This window comes from Heloderma suspectum, chromosome 2 (assembly GCF_057233095.1).
Source record: "Heloderma suspectum isolate Gila_16-S chromosome 2, 16-S_ref, whole genome shotgun sequence".
Classification (NCBI taxonomy): domain Eukaryota; kingdom Metazoa; phylum Chordata; class Lepidosauria; order Squamata; family Helodermatidae; genus Heloderma; species Heloderma suspectum.
The window spans coordinates 359,434,320-359,450,067 of record NC_139459.1 but is presented as its reverse complement, the minus strand read 5'-3'; the positions used below and the strand labels follow the sequence as shown (position 1 = coordinate 359,450,067).

At 45.4% G+C, this 15,748-nt stretch overlaps 1 protein-coding gene across 1 annotated transcript in view; it reads left to right on the top strand.

Moving 5' to 3' along the window:
* The window catches only part of LOC146355606 (uncharacterized), a 151,874-nt gene that overhangs the window by 125,059 nt on the left and 11,067 nt on the right, over nt 1-15,748 (top strand). Inside the window, 3 exon segments of the mRNA XM_084830636.1 lie at nt 3,948-6,569; nt 6,637-6,718; nt 6,961-7,512. Coding sequence (XP_084686762.1) covers nt 3,948-6,569; nt 6,637-6,718; nt 6,961-7,512 — 3,256 coding nt within the window.

Below are 15,748 nucleotides of genomic sequence, written 5' to 3'. Positions count from 1 at the left end.
TAACTGTACGATTGGAAAATTTCCTGGAAAATGTCAACGTTTTCAGGAAAACTCACCCAAGGCTGCGGGATCATGGGAGCTGTCGGCCAAAACATCCGGAGGGCCACAAGGTGCCCACCCCTATTTTAAAAGGGTGCCTTAAGAAGGCATTGCTAAAACAACATTTGTACATATGTGGTACGGTTGAAAGGTAGGATGAGCGAAGCCATGCCTCCTGGCAGCGCTAGGCTCGGCCCCTGCCATGGTGCACCCTATAAATCCTTTGAAGGAGAGGTGTGTCTGCCCTATTTCCCTGAGGTGGTGGTGGGGGGCAGCAGCCATACAACTTTATCCCATGGCCTATTAATTTACCCTGGCTTCAAACTGTATCAACTGCAAAGCCATGTGCTGGTTCAGGAAGTCTGCCACCTAGATGTTACTGAAGGCTTCAAACGCACCAACACATGTAAACTAATTAAAAGTAGTTAATGCATTTTTTCAAAAAATAACCCCGCGGTGCTCACCGCCAGGTATGTATGCAAAGTTCCAGGTGTCTAAGTTTCACCGTTTGGCACTATGGGGCTGACAGAGAGACAGACGCACATCATCTTTTTAAAGAAATACTTATAAAGACCACCTACCCAGAGCTGTCAAGGATTTGTCATCAGACTGATATGCATGCAGATCGGTTTTTAATGATGCGCACTTGGCTTGATGAAAAGGACCCAAATGCCAACATTGATCTGGTATGCAAAGTGGAGGGAAAAGTCCTGTAGTGGGCAGGAGAAGCTTTGCAGGAGTGGAATGAGATGGGACCAAGATCATGGGATTGACGCAGGAGGGAGGGGAAGCCTTCCCAGGAATCAAGAGAAGTCTGAATAAAATTGGGAAAGGAGGTGGGAAAGATATTTCGAGCTTAAACATCAGGTCTTTCCCAGATCGAGCAGCTTGAAAAAAATAGATCATGAAGGAAAGTAAGATGGGACAATGAAATGCCACTCAGGGTGCAATCCTATGCATCTTTAGACAGAAAAGGCTGTGGAATGCTGGGAGTGGTAGGTTTTTTTTCTGTCTAAACATGCATAAGATTGCGCCTTAATTTATATGGTCTGTTTACCACACCCCCAACACCTGAGGCGGCTTATAATAATTAAAGCCAGAAAACCCAAAGGTGTACAAAGGGTGAAAGTCCCGTTCCTCGCTGAAAGCACTGGTGTATATGGAGGAGAATATTTCTTCGTAGTGATTTTTTTTTTCTTTCTCACATAGCCAGCGTCCTTCAAGGAGGTAGCTGAGTATTTTACTATGGGGAAAGAGTTATTTCCTGGATCCAGGCCAAAGAGCTCTTTGCAAGGAAGCTGTGCCGGAGGAGTTGGGAACTGTGGCATCTCTGGGTAAGGATTCCTTTTCCTTACTGGATAAATGAGAATGGGATGAATTTCTCTTCTTGGTCGTTGCAGTTGGGATGGTCCTCCCCATCAGCTAATGGATTCTTGGGGGCTCTGTAGGATTTTTCGTATGGTGTGGAGGCATTGCTGTCCAAGCCCTGGTCGATCTCTGGAAGGCAAAGCTGACCCAGGAGATTGACAGAAATGCTCTCAAGCAGCTTCTCATCTTGAACTGACTCATGGCTGCTCTTTACTGTACACCTAAATTTTTTTGATGAAATGTTCTAGGTCAATACATGACTAATAAATGTGAAGTGCGTATAAAGGAAAAAATTAAGAAAGAGCACTCAGATTGCCTGAAGATTTTGTAGTGACCAGCCTGTCTCTTTCTTTGAAAGAAATTCCCAGACTAGACCTCAGCTCCCTGCTGGAAGAAGGAAAATATCACGTTGTCCAGGGCTCACGTTGTGGCCAGATCAGACACAAAATATCACGTTGTGGCCAGATCAGACACCCTAGGAATGTGTGCGGTGTGCAAATGCGCTCCTGGCCACTGCTGAGACTTGGGCATCCGGGTTCAGGGCTACGTCCCAAAGCACCCCGAACTGTGAGCCTGAGTCTTCAGAGGGAGTGTAACACCATCCAGCACAGGATGAATCTCCACTCCCTGATTTCCTTTCAATTGAGCAGCAACTCCACTACCTTGTCTGGATTAGGCTTCAATGTATTTGCCACCATCCACTTCATTACCAACCTGAGACCTGCTTCAGAAACAGAAAAGCTTCCTTGGATTTAGATGGAAAGGAGAGAGAGTGCGGGGTGTCATCAGGATCCTGGTGGCACCGAACCCCAAACTCCCAGTGGATTCATGTATATGTGCAACGCCACGGGGAATGAGGTCGAATCCTGAGGATCACCACAGGCTAGCAGCCATGGCTTCAAACTGGAATCTCCCAGCACCAACTTCTGAAATCGGACCTCCAAGACGGACCTGAGCGACTAGCGCTTCTGTGTCCCATCTCAGACAGACGCCGTGAAAGGATGCAATGGTGAATGTTATCGAAAGCTGCAAAAAGGTCCAGTTCCTGGTGTAGATCATCCACCAAGGTGACGAAAGTTGTCTCTGTTCCGTAGCCTGACAAGAAGCTAGATTGAAATGGATCTAGGTAATCCATTTCATCCAGAAATCCCTGGAGCTGAGAAGCCACCTCACGCTCCAGCACCTTGCCCAAGAATTTTTGTGAACCGCCCAGAGAGCTTCGGCTGTTGAGCGGTATAGGAATGAAAGAAGGAAAGGAAGGAAGGAAGGAATATTGTAGACTGGCTGGAAAGTATCCACCACCGGCCAGTCTCTAATTTGAGTACCATCTCGTTTAGCCACAATAGAACCACACTGTGCCTTTAAGAGGCAATCACCACTACCCTACGCGCTCAGCCGGTCCCCAACGCTCGGCTGCATTTATAAGCCAGAGGGGGCAAGGGTCCACCACACGAGTGGTGGGCCTCACCTTTCCAGGAATCCTGTCCACATCATCGTGTTGTACAAATGGAAAAGTACCCATTGTAATTGGACACGCAGCAGCCAAAGTTATATGCACCCGACATGGAACAAGTACGGCATCGAACCCAGCACAGATACCATCAATTTTATCTGCAAAGTGTTGTGCAAATTAGTCCCAGTAGGCTTAAGTCCAAGTCCAGTTGCCAACGGGCAATAATTGTATGTCTAGTAACTCGTACATAGACAGGAAGGCAGATGCACAGGCCCTCCCTTCCCTCCTCCAGTCTGGCCAACAGACCGGATGGCCCTCCCCCTCATTCACCACGAACTGGCTCCCACAAAGGGCCAACCACTCTGGTGCCACCTCTTTGGTGGCAGTCCTGTCCCAAGGATGCCCACCTTTTATGCACCAGCCGCAGGAAGCTGGTGCAATCCTTGGAATGGTGGCAGAAGATCTCCCAGAGAGAGTACGGGGACCAGGGTGTGGTTCTGCGAAGGCGCAGTTGTTCTCTCGCCCCAGAAAGTTAATGTGGAACAGCCACAGGTAGCAGACAGGAAGCACGATGGTCGAGGTCAGTAGTGGTCTACCTGATCAGGTGTCTCTTCTTTGTTCTCGTGCAGCTAATTGTGCTTGATTTCTGGTGAGATATTTGATTTCTTCCATGAACTCCTAAGACGTTCTTTTTCTTTCTTTTTCTCGCAAAGCAGATGACGGGCAGGACAAGGAGAAATATCAGGAGCCATCTCTGGTGTCAACGGAAACCACCCAGCATGAAGAGGGGAAAGAGTTGTTTGGGGAACAAAGGGGACCAAAATATCACCAGAGGAACTTGACAGTGAAGAGGAAGACAAAATCTGCTGTTTCTCAGAGTTCTGACACAGATGAACTCCAGATGTCACAAGAAGATCAGAAAGCAAAGCAAAGGAAAAAGCCTGCAGTGTGTGGGGAGATATTCAACCATAATTCTGAACTGAATAGCCACTGCAGGGCCCACGTAGGAGAGAAACCATATGAATGCATGGAGTTTGGAAAGAACTTCAGTGACAGTGGAGAACTTACTAAACCTTATAGAACTCACACCGGGGAGAAACCGTATAAATGCATAGAGTGTGGAAAGGGCTTCAGTGGCAGCGGAACACTGACTAGGCATCAACGAACTCACACCGGGGACAAACCATATGAATGCTTGGAGTGTGGAAAGAGCTTCAGTCATAGTGGAAACCTTACTATGCACCAGCGAAGTCACTCAGGAGAGAAACCATATGAATGCATGGAGTGCAGAAAGAACTTCTGTCAGAGATCACATCTTTCTTCACATCAACGAACTCACACAGCAGAGAAACCATATAAATGCATGGAGTGTGGAAAGAATTTCTGTTGGAGATCACATCTTACTGTACATCAAAGAACTCACACCGGGGAGAAACCATATAAATGCTTGGAGTGTGGAAAGAATTTCTGTCGGAGATCACATCTTACTTTACATCAAAGAACTCACACAGGGGAGAAACCATATAAATGCATGGAGTGTGGAAAGAATTTCTGTCGGAGATCACATCTTACTTTACATCAAAGAACTCACACAGGGGAGAAACCATATAAATGCTTGGAGTGTGGAAACAGCTTCAGTGATAGTGGAAAACTTACTGGGCACCGAAGAATCCACACAGGGGAGAAACCATATAAATGCATAGAGTGTGGAAAGAGCTTCAGTGGCAGAGGAACACTGACTAGGCATCAACGAACTCACACCGGGGACAAACCATATGAATGCCTGGAGTGTGGAAAGAGCTTCAGTCATAGTGGAAACCTTACTATGCACCAGCGAACTCACTCAGGAGAGAAACCATATGAATGCATGGAGTGCGGAAAGAATTTCTGTCAGAGATCACATCTTTCTTCACATCAACGAACTCACACAGCAGAGAAACCATATAAATGCATGGAGTGTGGAAAGAATTTCTGTCAGAGATCACATCTTACTTTACATCAAAGAACTCACACCGGGGAGAAACCATATAAATGCTTGGAGTGTGGAAAGAGCTTCAGTGATAGTGGAAAACTTACTATGCACCAAAGAACCCACACCGGGGAGAAGCCATATAAATGCATAGAGTGTGGAAAGAATTTTTGTCAGAGATCACATCTTACTTTACATGAAAGAACTCACACAGGGGAGAAACCATATAAATGTCTGGAGTGTGGAAAGAGCTTCAGTGCTAATGGAAATCTTACTAAGCACCAAAGAACCCACACAGGGGAGAAACCATATAACTGCATAGAGTGTGGAAATAATTTCTCTCACAGATCATCTCTTACTTTACATGAAAGAACTCACACCGGGGAGAAACCATATAAATGCTTGGAGTGTGGAAAGAGCTTCAGTGCTAATGGAAATCTTACTATGCACCAAAGAACTCACACAGAGGAGAAACCATATAACTGCATAGAGTGTGGAAAGAATTTCTCTCACAGATCATCTCTTAATTTACATGAAAGAACTCACTCAGGGGAAAAACCATATAAATGCATGGAGTGTGGAAAGAATTTCTGTCACGGATCATATCTTACTTTACATCAAAGAACTCACAATGGGGAGAAACCATATAAGTGCTTTGAGTGTGGAAAGAGCTTCAGTTTTAATGGAAATCTTACTAAGCACCAAAGAACTCACACAGGGGAGAAACCACATAAATGCATGGAGTGTGGAAAGAGCTTCAGTGAGAATGGAAAACTTACTAAGCACCAAAGAACCCACACAGGGGAGAAACCATATAAATGCATGGAGTGTGGAAAGAGCTTCAGTGAGAGTGGAAAACTTACTAGGCACCAAAGAACTCACACAGGGGATAAAGCATATAAATGCATGGAGTGTGGAAAGAGCTTCAGCGATAGTAGAACACTTACTTCACATGAACAAACTCACACAGGGGTTCAAACACATAAATGCATAGAGTGTGGAAAGAATTTCTGTCAGAGATCACGTCTTACTTTACATCAAAGAACTCACACAGGGGAGAAACCATATACATGTCTGGAGTGTGGAAAGAACTTCAGTGTTCGGTCAAGCCTTATTTTTCATCTAAGAGCTCACACAGGGGAGAAACTGTATAAATGCATAGAATGTGGAAAGAGCTTCTGTCGTCGTTCAAGCCTTACTTTACATCTAAGAGCTCATACAGGGGAGAAACCATATAAATGCATGGAGTGTGGAAATAGCTTCAGTGACAGTGGAACACTGACTAGGCATCAACGAACTCACACCGGGGACAAACCATATGAATGCTTGGAGTGTGGAAAGAGCTTCAGTCGTGGGTCAAGCCTTACTTTACATCTAAGAGTTCACACAGGGGAGAAACCATATAAATGCATGGCTTGTGGAAAGAGCTTCAGTGCGAGTGGAAAACTTACTGTGCACCAAAGAACTCACACAGGGGAGAAACCATATCAATGCTTGGAGTGCGGAAAGAGCTTCAGTGCTAATGGAAATCTTACTGTGCACCAAAGAACTCACACAGGGGAGAAACCATATAAATGCATGGAGTGTGGAAAGAGCTTCAGTGAGAGTGGAAAACTTACTAGGCATCAACAAACTCACACAGGGGAGAAACCATATAAATGCTTGGAGTGTGGAAAGAGCTTCAGTGCTAATGGAAATCTTACTATGCACCAAAGAACTCACACAGGAGAAACCATATAAGTGCTTGGAGGTGGAAAGAGCTTCAGTGAGAGTGGAAAACTTACTAGGCACCAAAGAACTCACACAGGATAAAGCATATAAATGCATGGCGTGTGGAAAGAGCTTCAGCGATAGTAGAACACTTACTTCACATGAACAAACTCACACGGGTTCAAACACATAAATGCATAGAGTGTGGAAAGAATTTCTTTCAGAGATCACGTCTTACTTTACATCAAAGAACTCACACAGGGGAGAAACCATATAAATGCCTGGCGTGTGGAAAGAACTTCAGTGTTCGGTCAAGCCTTTACATCTAAGAGCTCATACAGGCGAGAAACCATATAAATGCATGGAGTGTGGAAAGAGCTGCTGTTGTCATTCAAGCCTTTACATCTAAGAGCTCATACAGGGGAGAAACCATATAAATGCATAGAGTGTGGAAAGAGCTTCAGTAACAGCGGAACACTGACTAGGTACCAATGAACTCACACTCGGGAGAAACCGTATAAATGCATGGAGTGTGGAAAGAGCTTCGGTCAAAGCTTACATCTTACTTTACATCAAAGAACTCACACAGGGGAGAAACCATATCAATGCCTGGAGTGGGGAAAGAGCTTCAGTGCTAATGGAAATCTTACTATGCACCAAAGAATGCACACAGGAGAGAAACCATATAAATGCATGGAGTGTGTAAAGAGCTTCAGTGATAGTAGAACACTTACTTCACATGAACAAACTCAAACAGGGGTTCAAACACATAAATGCATAGAGTGTGGAAAGAATTTCTGTCAGAGATCACGTCTTACTTTACATCAAAGAACTCCCACAGGAGAGAAACCATATAAATGTCTTGAGTGTGGAAAGAACTTCAGTTCTCTGTCAAGCCTTACTTTTCATCTAAGAGCTCATACAGGGGAGAAACCATATAAATGCATGGAGTGTGGAAACAGCTTCAGTTATCGTGGAACACTTAACTAAACATAAAAGACCACACACAGGGGAGAAACCATAGAAATGCATAGAGTGTGGAAAGAGCTTCAGTGACAGCAGAACACTTGACTAGACACCAACGAACACACACAGGGGAGAAACCATATAAATGCATGGAGTGTGGAAAGAACGTCGGTCAAAGCTGACGTCTTACTTTACATCAAAGAATTCACACGGGAGAAACCACATAAACGTCTGGAGTATGGAGAGAATTTCAGTCATCATTCAGGCCTTACTTCACATCAACGAACTCATACGGGAGGAACCATATAAATGCATGGAGTGTGGAAAGAGCTTCATTCAGAGTGGAAATCTTACGAACCACCAAAGAACTCACACCGGGGAGAAACCATTTAAATGCATGGAGTGTGGAAAGAATTTCTGTCAGAGATCACATCTTACTTCACATCAACGAACCCAATGAAGGAGAAGATGAGGATGAAACTTTTGAAAAGCAAATAGCCAATATTTCAAGGAATCATGATGTAGTAGTAATGGGGGACTTCAATTTCCCTGATATTTGTTGGGAAACAAATTCTGCAAAATATGGCCCCTCCAGGAAATTCCTGACTTGTGTGGCTGATAACTTCCTCCTACAGGAAATAGAGGAAGGAACTAGAGGACTGGCTATTCTTGACTTGATCCTAACCAACAGGGATGACTTGGTAGATAAAGTAGCAGTTACAGGAACTCTGGGGGAAAGCGACCATGTTATACTTGAGTTCTTGGTTCTAAGGGAAGCAAAAGCCAAGTGTAGTCAAACGCGTACCCTGGATTTTAGGAAAGCTGATTTTAGTAAATCAGAACAATGATCAGTAAGGTCCCATGGCAAACAACTCTAATGAGAAAAGGAGTCCAAGGTGGGTGGGAGTTTTTAAAAAAGGAAATTCCCAAGGCACAAGTACAAACAATTCCAACAAGAAAAAAAGGTGGAAGACAACAGAAGAAGCCAATGTGGCTTCACAAAAAGCTTAGACTTGACCTGAAAACAAAAAAGCACACATATAGGAAGTGGAAGAACGAGCTGAGGTTAGCGAGGGATGCTAAAAGCAACAAAAAGGCTTTCTTCAGCTACGTGCATAGTAAAAGACAGAGGAAAGAAATGGTGGTTCAGCTCTTAAATAAGGCTGGCAAAATGATAACAGATGACAAGGAAAAAGTAGACGTGCTCAATTCCTACTTTGGCTCAGTTTTTTCCCAAAAGAGGGTCTATGACCCCCGTGGCAAAGGTCAAGTACAGGCTGAAGGGGCAGGATTGCAGCTTGAGATCCATAGGCATATGGTCAGGGAACACCGAATTACTTTGAATGAGTTCAAATCTCCAGGGACAGATGAACTGCATTCTAGAGTAATAAAGGAACTGGCAGAAGAACTCTCAGAAGCACTGTCTATTCTCTTTGAGAAGTCATGGAGGACGGGTGAAGTGCCAGATGGCTGGAGGAGGGCTAATGTTGTCCCTGTCTTCAAAAAGGGTACAAAGGAGGAACCTGGGAACTACAGACCAGTCAGTCTGACATCAATCTCTGGGAAAATTCTGGAGCAGATTATCAAGCAATCCATCTGTAAGCACCTTGAAAACAATGCCGTGATTACTCGAAGCAAATGTGGATTTGTCAAGAACAAATCCTGCCAGATGAATCTGATCTCATTTTTTGATCAAGTCACCTCTCCCTTGTGGACTGTGGGAATGCTATAGACATCATATACCTCGACTTCAGCAAAGCTTTCGACAAAGTGCCCCATGATATCCTGATGAGCAAACTGTCTCAAAATGGACTAGATGAAACAACGATCCGGTGGATCCACAGTTGGCTACAGAATTGGACTCAAAGAGTTCTTTCAATGGGATCTTCTCCAACTGGGGAAAGGTAACGAGTGGGGTACCGCAGGGCTCAGTCCTGGGCCCAGTGCTCTTCAACATTTGTAGTAATGACTTGGAGGAGGAGGTGCAGGGAATGCTGATCAAATTTGCAGATGACACAAAATGGGTCGGGATAGCTAATACTTTGGAAGACAGAAACAAAATTCAAAGGGATCTGGATAGACTGGAGTGCTGGGCAGAAAACAACAGAATGAAATTTTATAGGGATAAATGCCAAGTTCTGCACCTAGGAAAAAGGAACCAAATGTACAGTTACAAGATGAGGGATACGTGGCTCAACAACACTACAAGCGAGAAGGATCTTGGAATTGTTGTCGATCACAAGCTGAATATTGGCCAACAATGTGATGTGGCTGCAATAAAGGCCAATGCTCTTTTGGGCTGCATTCATAGAAGCATAGCTTCCAAATCCCAGGAAGTACTAGTTCCCCTCTACTCAGCACTGGTTAGGCCTCCTCTGGAGTACTGTGTCCAGTTCTGGGCACCACATTTTAAGAAGGATGCAGACAAGCTGGAGGGGGTTCAGAGGAGGGCAATGAAGATGATCAGGGGACTGGAAACAAAGCGCTATGAAAGAACTGGGCATGTTTAGCATTGAGAAGAAAAGGCTGAGGGGAGATATGATAGCGCTCTTCAAGTACTTGAAAGGTTGTCACAAAGAGGAAGGCCAGGATCTCTTCTCGAGAAGAGAATGGGCTCAAGTTACAGGAAAACTTCCTGACTGTTAGAGCAATACGACAATGGAACCAGTGACCTAGGGAGGTAGTGGGCTCTCCCACACTGGAGGCGTTCAAGACGAGGCTGGACAGCCATCTGTCAGGGATGCTGTGACTGAGATTCCTGCATTGAGCAGGGGGTTGGATTCGATGGCCGCATAGGCTCCTTCCAACCCTACTATTCTGTGATTCTATGAACTCACACAGGGAAGAAACCATATAAATGTCTGGAGCGTGGAAAGAGCTTCAGTCTTTGGTCAGGCCTTACTTCACATCAACGAACTTGCACAGCAGAGAAACCATATGGAGTGTGAAAAGAGCGTCAGTCATAGTGGAATACTTACTATGCATCAAAGAACTCGCACAGGTGAAAAACCATATAAATGCGTGCAGTGTGGAAAGAGCTTCAGTGCTAGGGGAAATGTTACTAAACACCAATGAACTTACACAGGGGAGAAACCATATAAATGCATGGAGTGTGGAAAGAGCTTCATTGCTAGCTCAAGTCTTATTACACATCATAGAAGTCATATGGTGGAGAAGCTATAGGGAGAAGCTAGTTGTGAAATCCAATACTCTGCTTCTGCCGATGGAAGCAGATGGACGGTGCTTTCCTCTCCATTCTATAGACAACTGCACACCCTCCAAATCTGCACTCAAGATTTGGCGGACCCTGTGTAGCAGAGTTTTCTGTGGTGCAGTATAACGCAGTGGGAGAAGAGTGGCCAAGGGTTTTTTTATGGAGTTTGCTCTAAGTATCTGGACTCTTAGGAAGGACAGAGCCATTTTGGAATCAGTTTGCTTCCTCCACCACCTTTCCCGCCCTATCGGATGTGTGAAATTGCTCAGTGTAAAAAGAGATCAAGGCATGCAGCCTGTGGGGGTTTTCTTTGGGAAAGGGGCAAAGTTGCTCTCTGCAAGGATCATATCAAAATAGTGATTCCCTGAGAAATCTGATGGAAGACCAGTGAACTCTGGGACATACGTTTGGGTGTTTCATGTTGCAAATCTCCACAATGCTGTATCTGTACATTTGTAAATAAGCACAACAATTAAGCAAGGCTGATAAGCCTCCTGTGATCTCTTTCTAAAGGAAACCAGTCTTGAAAGTGAAATCTGGAGCCCTTCAAATCTCACTGCTCAAGGAGCTGGGGTATGAGTAGTATTATAAGTGGTATGAATGTGGTAAGACCTTTACTTAGGGTTTCCGTCTTCCTAATCATCAGAACACTCAGAAGAAGGCAAACCATTCAAAGCCCAGTGTGGCTAAAGTCTCTGTGATCAGTTTGGTTTGATGAAGACTATGGTTTTCATTTCTTTTCTAAATTCAGAGGACGCAATCTGCATTCATACTGTTGAGAAATATCCCTGCCAGCAGAGGCAGCGTGTACGCACTAGACTTTGCGGAGTGGCGCATGGCCATGAGCACGTGGCAGGGAACACCGTGTTCCGAGGATGTGAACGGCATGGTGCATGTCATTGAAGTGTCTCCCCACCCACCACTTCCAGCGATCCTTTTAGCAGGGAAGGGGTACTGCCTGCTAAGTGCCAACAGTATTATCGGGGGGAATTGGGATGAGGGGATAAGTCTGAAGGGAAGGAGTTAGCTGATGGTGACTGACGCTCCTGCCCCGGGTTGTGCCTTCTCTAGCTTCTGTCTGATGAGACTGAGAAGACAACCCCCTCAGGACGCCTCCCTCCGCTGCTCAGTTGTCCTCACTGGCACACTCAGCTTCAGCCTCTTTTACTCTCTGGGTTAAAGAGACACCCCAAATGCCTAACTGGTTCCCTCCACCCAATACAGGAGCAGTAAGAAGAAAACAGGTTTCTCTAATGGTAGCGCAATAAGACAAACCTACACGAGGGATTTTGTAGAAACAAACAAATAAAAACTTACTGAATACAAGAAGGGTTCTATGTTATTCATCAAATTATGCTTGGTCCTAACCTTCCTACCTACTCCACCCCTTCTAAATCCTCTTCCCCAAACCCCGCTCACTCCATGCAGCTTCCTCAGTCCCCAAGGCCCTGCCTACTCTTTTAACTGGCAGCTCATTCCTTTTATAGTCTTCACACAAGCCCCGCCCACCTTTCACTCCCTTCCTAACCCTCTATTAACCTCATCTTACCTGGGCTACATTTAACAACGCAAACAGAAACATTAATAGAATAGGCGTATGTTACAGTACCATCGGATGTAGTAGTTTTTTTTTGATAACTGAATATCATTGCTTTTAAAAATATTAATGCTTTAGCTTTTTATGTATCTAAATGGTGAATTGTGCTAACATTCAAAGTATGTACCAATTTGCATATGTTAATTTCAACAGTGAACAGGGAAGCGATTCGATGTTCTCGATGGTCTTATGGGCCCCTTCCAACCCTACTATTCTGTGGTTCTATGATATGCTGTTGTTTCAGTTGTGAATGCTTAAGCCTAGATACATGTGATAAGTTACAGTAGGGCAGCCTTTCCCAACCTGGTGCCCTCCAGATCTGTTGGACTACAACTCCCATCACACACACACACCTGGCAGCTGGGGACAATGGGAGTTGTATTCCAATGCATCTAGAGGTCATCGGGTCAGGGATGGCTGCAGCAGGGCATGGGAATTAAGGGATTATGTCAAATGCTTTGTGGAGAAAGGTGGTTTTGTGGACGGATCTGAAGGAAGAAATGTTTAAAACAAAACAAATACCTTCCTGTGACGCATTCGCCCTCAGTTTGTGAGTGACTTGTGGTGTGGATTGCATCAATTTGTAGATCACGAGAGTGAGGGATTGTGGGGAGGATTTGGATGGGATGATCTCCAATCCCAGTGTGGTGTAGCGGTTAGAGTGTTGGGCTGGGACTGGGGAGATCCATATTCTAGTCCCCACTCATCCATGAAGCTCACTGGGTGACTCTGGGCCAGTCAGTGACTCTCAGCCTAACCTGCCTCACAGGGTCGTCGTGAGGATAAAAATGCAGAGGAGGAAGGCCATGTAAGCCACCTTGGGTTCCATGCAAGAGGGGGGAAAGGCGGGATATAAATGTTATCCTAAATAAAACAGATAATTAAAAAATCCCCTTCCATTTCCAGTTCTGAGCCCTGGCATGGGGGAGGGGGAGTGAAGCTGTAAACTAGATGAACTTCAGTCCCCTTCCAATTCTAGGGCTTTAAGGGCTAAAGCCCTTTACGGTGCAATCCTCTGCATGTTTAGACAGAAAAACGTCCTGCAGCTCCCAACATTCCCCAGCCAGCCGATGTGCACCAGTTGCTGAGGAACATGGGCGGGAGGGTGCTGTTGCGCTCATGTCCTGCTTCTGGTTTCCCGGTCGACTGCTGGTTGGCCGCTGTGTGAACAGAATGCTGGACTAGATGAACCCTTGGTCTGATTTTTTTCTGAATCACGTGGATTCTGTAGAATGGTAGACTGGTTTTCACTGTGGGGTGGATTTGCACTTATTCACATTAGCACAAGTGTGCATTAGTACTAGTGTACACTGGTGCAAATGTGCTAATCCACATTAGTTAACAAATTAAATAACGTGGATTAGCGCATTCGCGCCAGTGTACATTAGCATTAGTGCGTCGCGCTACAACAACATTCTGGTAAAAAAAATCCTATTCTGCGAGTGAGCAGATAATGGAAGGAAAGACACCCAGCAATCCACAAAACACAGACGGAACGGATTTAACAACATCCCTACACTCCTAGTCCTGGCATGTGGCGAGGGACCAGAGGTGTGTGCAGAGCCTCTGTTTTGCATGCAGAAGGTCCCAGATTCATTCCCTGGCATCTCGAGGTAGAAGGATTAGGTAGCTAGTGATGGGTTTCTGCCTGGGACCCCCTGCAGACTTGCTACCACTGAAATCAGGCAATACTGGGCTAGATGGATAAACATTCTGACCTGGTGGAAAACAACTTCCCTCACATCTCACCTAGTGTCCTGGAAGTCAGCGGTCCCTCTGGAGAAAGCAGGTCGCATAGGGAGTCTCCCTTCTTTCTTTCTGCAAAAATAGGTTGGGCTGGTAGCAAGCCATTCAGAATGTTGCTTGTCCTGTTCTAACATTGGCCTGTGTTGGCTGCAGAGAATCTCGCAAGATCTTCTAAAACCTAGACACCTGTATACGTATATAGGGAAATAAATCTATAGAAACATTCTCAACCTTCCTTGCAGCCCAGGCGTTGAACTATTACTACCACTGCTACTTCTACTACATTTGTATACTGTTCCATAGCTGAAGCTCTCTGGGTGGTTTACAACCCAGATTAAAAAGCATAAAAATACAATATGCAAAATTTAGAAACATAAAAAACATGCAGCCGACGGTAGGCAGAGAGACAGCATATATCTGAATCTCTGCGCCCAGGTAGAAGCGTCCCCTCCTCTCCTTCCCGTCCCCTCCCCACTGCTTGAGCCCTGGTAGAGGCCGTTGTTTCAGGCAGCGGACTGGGTAGGCCTCAGCCCAACAGAGACCAAGAGAGCCCAGTAACCTTCGAAGATGTGGCCGTGCAAGGGGCTCTGCTGTGGCCAAATTAAAAAACCTTGTACATGAGGGAGAATTACGAGAACATGGTCTCGCTGGGTGAGCATCAGGCTTCCTCCCATGGTGGGGGCCGGGAGATAAAGAACCTGTGCCTGGCATTGCTATCCCCCGGCCCCTGTTCTTGTCTGTTCAAGAGCATTAGTTTGTTTTAATTATTTCTTGCCTTCTCCAGAATGTGGAGAGTGCACTGCTAGCCCTCTTACAGCTAATGAATATGGACTTGAGCACACTCCAGGAGAGAGCGCAGGACAGGAAGGCCTGGCGTGCTATGGTCCATGGGGTCACGAAGAGTCGGACACGACTGAACGACTGAACAACAACAAATGTATGTCTACACAGAAGCCCCATTATGTTTAATGAGGCTTACCCTCAGGAAAGTATGCATAGGATTCCAGCACAAGTTACTTTTGCAGGGAGGTTTGCACCTTGATGTTCTACATATTTACTCAGAAATAAGTCCTGAGTTGTGAGCATGGTTGTTGTTGTTCAGTCGTTAAGTCGTGTCTGACTCTTCATGACCCCATGGACCATAGCACGCCAGGCCTTCCTGTCCTGCGCTCTCTCCCAGAGTGTGCTCAAATTCATACTCGTTGCATCGGTGATGCTATCTAGCCATCTCATCCTCTGCCGTTCCCTTCTCCTTTTGCCTTCAATCTTTCCCAGCATCAGGGTCTTTTCCAGTGACTTTTCTCTTCGCATTAGGTGGCTAAAATATTTGAACTTCAGCTTCAGTATCTGTCCTTCCAATGAGCAGTCAGGGTTGATTTCCTTTAGGATTGACTGATTTGACCTCCTTGCAGTCCAGGGGGTTCGTAAGAGTCTTCTCCAGCATCACAGATCGAGGGCATCAATTCTTCGGCACTCAGCCTTCCTTATAGTCCAGGTCTCACAGCCATACGTTGCTACTGGAAAAACCATAGCTTTGATTATATAAATCTTTGTCGGCAAGGTGATGTCTCTGCTTCTTACTATGCTGTTCTAGGTTTGCCATAGCTTTCCTCCCAAGGAGCAAGCGCCTTTTAATTTCATATCTACAGTCACCGTCTGTGGTGATCTTGGAGCCCAAGAAAATAA